General features: G+C 54.9%; 1 protein-coding gene across 2 annotated transcripts in view; it reads left to right on the top strand.

Moving 5' to 3' along the window:
* The window catches only part of Pitx2 (paired like homeodomain 2), a 19724-nt gene extending 13275 nt beyond the window's left edge, over positions 1–6449 (top strand). Inside the window, exons 1-3 of one of the 2 annotated variants that reach the window (XM_008833706.2) lie at positions 977–1765; positions 2584–2789; positions 5202–6449. In XM_008833706.2, coding sequence (XP_008831928.1) covers positions 1558–1765; positions 2584–2789; positions 5202–5765 — 978 coding nt within the window. In that variant the 5' untranslated portion in view covers positions 977–1557 and the 3' untranslated portion in view covers positions 5766–6449. Of the gene's footprint in view, positions 1–976; positions 1766–2583; positions 2790–5201 lie in introns of those variants that run through there. The other variant, XM_029563842.1, reaches the window with a different exon arrangement.
* Positions 6450–6715: the final 266 nt, after the last annotated feature.

The raw sequence follows: 6715 nt of genomic DNA, 5'->3' as shown, positions 1-6715 counted from the left end.
TAGCTAAAGGTTGTTGACTCTACAGGCTAAAGCCTGGATTTGAATCTGATTGATAATAAAGTAAACAAGAGAGTCAAATTTAAACCATTGCTCTCTCTGGTTAGGACGGGCTTAATGCAGTGTACAAGGAATTTGAAAGATCTAGGATGTGTCTTAATCAACGTTAAGTAGAATGGATAAGCTTTCAGCATTTCGAAAACGCTGGGTTAGGGTTTCTACCCTATTGTGTGTTTTCCGTCTAGGGACTAATAAGCATTACAGAGGACGTGATTTGAGGCGACTTTTTATTCTTGTATAAATCCAGACTGAACCACCAAGCAGTTGTTCGACTGAAGTCAAGGTAATTTTCTTCTGACGGGTCCATTTTCTTCTCGATTTCTAATTTATTAGCCTGCCTTTTTAAGACTCTATCTTCTTTGCAATTAAAATAAAGCTGCTTCAGATTAGCAGGACATTCATCTGACAGGCGAATTGGTTGATTTGCTGATGTTTCAACATTTTAGTTTTAGGCGGCATATCTCCTTTCTCTCACGGCCCGGGGTGCGGGAACTCTGGACTGGAGATGGATGTAATGAGACACAAAAGGAAAGAGAGGGGTGCTTGCTGATCCTTGAATCTTTCATCCTCGACCTTTCCTCTGCGAACCCCCAACCCCCAACTCCCAGCCTCACCTCTCCGCCTCCCATTCCTAGGCAAAAGCAGGATTGCCTCTGGCTGGGCAGGAGCAGAATTCCCAGGAGCTCGCCTGTGGAGACCGGGTGGGCTCAGCCACGAATTAGTCGGGCCTCACATCGCTGATAGGTGCAGATAGAACCATCCCTCCGCAGTGGCTCGAGGCCTCTCGATTGGTGTGGAGCCACGTCACTCCGACCCCGGGAAGGGTCTGGGAGGAGGCGGAGGCGGGGAGAGCTGGGGAGGGCAGCGGCTGAGTGACGTCTCGCCACCAGGAAGCCCGCCTCTGGTTTTAAGATGTTAGGCCAACAGGGAAGCGCAGAGGCGCAGATCTGGCCGGTCGCTCGCCGGGGCTTCTGGAGCTGAGTTGCTGCGGGGCCGGCTCTAGCTCCACGGCCCGAGGGGGTGTGCTCGGAGGCCGCTGCAGCCGCCGGGGATCTAATATCAGCTACCTGTCCCTGTCACTCTGACACTTCGCGTCCGGGGCTGCGGCGCGGGGGGCGGGCAGAGCGCGCTCGGCCTCAGCTTGCCTCGTTGGAGGGGTGTCTGGGGAGAGAGGGAGGCAAGAGGGGGTCTTTGCCCGTTCTGGTTTCGCTTTGGATCTTGGAAGTCAGCTCCCCAAAGAAGCCCGGAGCGGGGCCCTCCTGCCCGCATCCCCGTGTCCGGGCTGGCTCGCTGACTTTCGGCTGCCGTACTCTTCACTTGCGCTTCCCGGAGGAGACGGGGGCGCCTCGGCTGAAGGACTCCGCGGGGTTGCGTCCCCCGGCTCTTCCCGCAGCGGCGATCGCCGGGACGCTCGGCGCCCAGAGCGCTCCCCAGACCCGGCGGCGGCCCCCGGGCTCGGGAAGTAGCCCAGGATCCGTAGGGCGGCGCACTCCCTCGTCCATGAACTGCATGAAAGGCCCGCTGCACTTGGAGCCCCGAGCAGCCGCCACCAAGCTGTCGGCCCCCTCCACGTCTGCCTCCTGTCACCACCCCCAGCCTTTAGCTATGGCTTCGGTCCTGGCTCCGGGTCAGCCCCGCGCCCTGGACTCCTCCAAACACCGGCTGGAGGTGCACACCATCTCCGATACTTCCAGCCCAGAGGCCGCAGGTAAGGCTTCACGCCACGCCGCGGACACTGGAGCACGGCTCCGGGCGCAGCCCAGCACCGGTGACCCGGCATGGAGCCGGCCCCTCCTGGGGGAGGCGTGGTGGGAGTGGTCGTTCTGCTGGCTCTACGCAGAACTTCCGGCAGCCGGGATTCTGGTGGCCCGGTCCCTTTCTCCTGCCACCGACCAACTCCCCTGGCGCGGGTCACCCTGCACCCTACTCGGTGCCTACGCGGGTCTTCTTTCAGTTTCTTGGGTCACAAAAGTCCCGAGTTTTCGATTCAAGGACGTTCGGAGTCCGGCCCACTTAGGTCCCTTTTCTTTGGCGTTCAGCTCTGGAGGAACGCCACTCATTAGAAAAGTATTTCTGAAACTACTCAGAAAGGCTCTTCGCCAAGACACGTCATTTTCCCCGCGAAACGAGCGAACTTGCGTGCCTTCCTGAATCTCAGTATCGATTCCCCGGCCTTCCCAAACCGCTGGAAATCTGAGATTTCGGGGGAAGGAGGAGGGGTCGTCCGGGAACCGCGCGTGTGCGCGTCTCGGGAAGTTTGAAGTGTCTGCAGAGCTGTGTATTTGGACGCACAAGCTATAAAAATGAATGTACCGCCTTGGTGAGATAAACATGTAAAAAAAAAAAAAGTGCGGCGCTGCGGCGGGAGGGGAGGAGATGGGGCGCACACAAGCACACTTTGATCTCTTGCCCCCAGACACAGCGCAGAGAGGAACGTGCCCTGGTGGCGGCCCTGCCTCTAGTGCAGGTGGGAACTCGTGCTTTGCAGGTGGCAATCTGACCCGAACCTTTGTGTTTCGTTTTTAGAGAAAGATAAGAGCCAGCAGGGAAAGAATGAGGACGCGGGCACCGAGGACCCGTCCAAGAAGAAGCGGCAGCGACGGCAGCGCACGCACTTCACCAGCCAGCAACTGCAGGAGCTGGAAGCTACTTTTCAGAGGAACCGCTACCCAGACATGTCCACCCGCGAAGAAATCGCCGTGTGGACCAACCTTACGGAAGCCCGAGTCCGGGTAGGAGCCAGCACCGGTGTGGGAGAACCAGGGAGCGGGCGTTGCTGAACTGCAGGCCCTGTGGGTGGGGGAGGGAGCGTGGGAGTCTGTGTTACCCCGCAGGACTCGGGTGGAGAGCAACTTTGCGACAAGGGCCAGAGGCCTCCTGCGGGCGGCTATTCAGAGGTTACCGCTCTGCCTTCCCAGGCCCAGCTGCTCGCCCGGTGCTGGCGCCAGCAGGGACCTCACCGGCTCAGTGCCCAGCCGTCCCGCGCCCTCCCAGGCTGAGCCGCGTGGGCATTCCTCAGCAAAGGGCATTGTGTTCCCGGCTTGCAGTCGCCAGGCAAGCGCCAATAAAATCCCTCCCCGCCAGGAGCTGGGAACAGGCTCCAACCTGTGCGCCTAGAACCGGAAAACCCGCCAGAAACACGCAAGGGTTGGCCTTGCTGGAAAACCTTCGTGCCTGGCCCGGCCTAGCCTTTCCTCTCAAAGACTAGCTAGCGTACTTTCCAGGTCTTTTCGGGAGGGTTTTCGAGCGTTCAGTTTTTCTCTCACACGGTATTTCCTGGTTTGGAAATCTCTGAAAATAACTACTATTCGGATAGCTCTCTTAGAAAGAAAAAGAAAAAAAGAAAGAAAGACGTTTCAATTTGGTTTATTTACCTTCCTGCAGTAGTGGAACTCTTTGAAGACTACTCACACTCCTCTCTTAATTATAGTCATAGTTTTATAAAAGAAGAGCTTACCTTTACCTTGTAGCAAATCTGCCTTTTATGGATTGGCAAAAATGAGCTTAAATAAATCACTCAGTAGCAGTATCCCGGTTTAGGCTGGTCGGTGGAAAATTCCAAAATTGTTAGGACTCTGAAAGAGGAAAGCAGAGCTAAGCAGAATCCAGAGACCGCTGCTTTAGAAAAAGTGTTCTGTAGAGAAAAACTCCTCGGAGAAAAGAAAGCTCAAAAAGAAGACAGTATTAGACAGCGACGAAAACAAAAACCAAAGTGTGCTTCCTAAGGTGCGGGAGAAGCTGCTCTCAGCGCGGCGACGGTGCTCGGCTCCTCCGGCAGATAAAAGGGCTGGGACGGAGCTCTAAGTAGTTTTAGTTTAACAGCTCAGAGCCAACGCTCATGAGGCCGCCTGGTTTGGGGCAAGGTCAGTCTTTCCTTAGCTTTCTTGAGCATCAGGGAACGACGGGCCTTGCACGTACTCTTCTTGCCTGGGCAAAGTTTAGAAGGTCTGGGGCAGAAATGCAAGTGATTAAAATAAAGACACAATTTGTCTTTTACCTAAATCCTTGGGGAAAGCCCTCCCACAACACCGAGTTTTCTGCAGCCGGCACTGGCTTCTCACTCCCTCCAGCTGCCCTCTTCCAGAGGCTACTTTTTCTAGAGAAAGGGTGCAAAGAGGAAGGGGGATAAAAAGGAAATCAAGAATGAAAGGAAAAAGAAAAAAAAAAAAAGCGGATTAGGTCACTGGGCCCAACTGAGATGTGTAATGCGAAACATCACTAGTGTCAGCTGAGGGCTCTTGGGCCAAGCCTCGCTCCAATACACAAAAGCCGCCGTCTGGGGCGACGAACTGGCCCAGTGTGGATTGGGAAAAGGGTTGTGGCGGGGCCACTGGACGCGGGTGGGGGGCTTGCCAGCCCTAGCAGCCGGCTGCAACGCCTAACAACAGCCGGGAGTGAGAGCTGGACCTGCGAGCTGGGGAGGCCTAGGTGGGCGGAGGGTGAGAAAGAGCAGATGGGGGGAGGGGCTACCGACCAACTTGTTCAGGTTTCCCGATGTTTTACGTGCCTGGCTCGTGGAATTTAACGAGCAATCCAAGAGGTGGTCTTGTGCCTTTTATTTGGTTGTTTTTCTAGGGAAGGAAGGGAGTCACGTCCTGCCTCCAGTGCTTTCCTAGGGGAAGGGGAGGGGGCAAGTGTGGCGGTACTAGAGAGGAGGGCGGGGGTGTGTGGAAGGGAGGGCGCGTGCCCTCCCAGCCCCACGTCTTACTCTTCGGGTCTGTGGTTTTGGGATGGAAGCAACTTTGCCAGGTCCAGGGATTGGGCGGAAAGCCGACTGACCCTGGTTTATTTTACAGTAAGTGTTTAGGGACCCCCAAGGAGGGCCTGGGTGAGGGATCAAGCGGCCGGCAGGCCTCAGAGGCCTTTGGCTGGGGTTTCTGGCGCGGCTCTGAGCCCAGGCTCCGGGGCTTGAGCCAGCTGGGCCCGGGAGCCCGACCCGGGCCTGAGACGGGCAACATCGCTGTTTTCGCTGCGGTCGGTGGCGTGGGCGCCGCGCGGCGTGGACGGTGGACACGCGGGGCAGCCAGGGTGTGAGCAGGGGCGCGCTCCTGTGCGACCAGGGCCGGCTTCTGGAGCCGGTGGGTTCGAGCTCTGACTAATTCCCGTGCGTCCTGTGTTTGCTCCCCCATCCCCACCGCCCCCAGGTTTGGTTCAAGAATCGCCGGGCCAAGTGGAGGAAGCGGGAGCGCAATCAGCAGGCCGAGCTGTGCAAGAACGGCTTTGGGCCGCAGTTCAACGGGCTCATGCAGCCCTACGACGACATGTACCCCGGCTACTCCTACAACAACTGGGCGGCCAAGGGCCTCACGTCCGCCTCCCTGTCCACCAAGAGCTTCCCCTTCTTCAACTCTATGAATGTCAACCCCCTGTCGTCGCAGAGCATGTTCTCTCCGCCCAACTCCATCTCGTCCATGAGTATGTCGTCCAGCATGGTGCCCTCCGCGGTGACCGGCGTCCCGGGCTCCAGCCTCAACAGCCTGAATAACTTGAACAACCTGAGCAGCCCGTCGCTGAATTCCGCCGTGCCGACGCCCGCCTGTCCTTACGCGCCGCCGACTCCTCCGTACGTTTATAGGGACACTTGTAACTCGAGCCTGGCCAGCCTGAGACTGAAAGCCAAGCAGCACTCCAGCTTCGGCTACGCCAGCGTGCAGAACCCGGCCTCCAACCTGAGCGCTTGCCAGTACGCCGTGGACCGGCCGGTGTGAGCCGCGCCCGCCCGCAGCGCCGGTCCGAGGACTGCCGGAGGGGCCGCTCCGCCCTGGAGACTGGGAATTGAGCTAGAAGGGCGTGCGCACTCAAGAAAGGCTGAGAAAAGAGAAGATGCGGGGCGAGAAGAAACCACTGAATTCAAGAGAGGGCGCCTTTGGTCTCCAAGGAGTGCCCTCCGTGTCTGACAACCTTTACTGAAAGTATTTCCAACAGTTGCAAGGACACTACACCAACAACGTTTGACTGGATATGACATTTTAACATTACTATAAGCTTGTTATTTTTTAAGTTTAGCATTGTTAACATTAAAATGACTGAAAGGATGTATATATATCGAAATGTCAAATTAATTTTATAAAAGCAGTTGTTAGTACTATCACAACAGTGTTTTTAAAGGTTAGGCTTTAAAATAAAGCATGTTATACAGAAGCGATTAGGATTTTTCTCTTTCAAGCAAGGGAATGTATATACTAAATGCTACACTGTATGTTTCTAACATATTATTATAAAAATGTGTGAATATCAGTTTTAGAGTAGTTTCTCTGGTGGATGCAATGATGTTTCTGAAACTGCTATGTAAAACCTATCCTGTGTATAACATTTCGTACAATATTATTGTTTTACTTTTCAGCAAATATGAAAAATGTGTTTTATTTCATGGGAGTAAAATATACTGCATATAAATCGGTCTGGATTCTTTCTCCTCTCCTCTGTCATCTGGCCAGGGAGGCTCAGTCCCTGCCTTGCAAACAAACCAGTTTCTTCTGCCTGCCTAGTTAAACATACCAGGCAGCAGTACTTATTTAAATTGGTAAAATTATAGCCATTCATCAGAAACTAAAAAGAGAAGAGGAGCACCAGTAGGGATGGGGGTGAGTGTTCGGTTCCTCAGGGTTTTTTTTTTTGGCCTAAACTCAAAGGATTCCATTATTGCTAGCAAATAACA

The sequence above is a fragment of the Nannospalax galili genome, unplaced genomic scaffold (genome assembly GCF_000622305.1).
Source record: "Nannospalax galili isolate Female #2095 unplaced genomic scaffold, S.galili_v1.0 scaffold216, whole genome shotgun sequence".
Classification (NCBI taxonomy): domain Eukaryota; kingdom Metazoa; phylum Chordata; class Mammalia; order Rodentia; family Spalacidae; genus Nannospalax; species Nannospalax galili.
The sequence above is the reverse complement of the archived record's forward strand: the minus strand, read 5'-3'. Positions and strand labels throughout refer to the sequence as shown.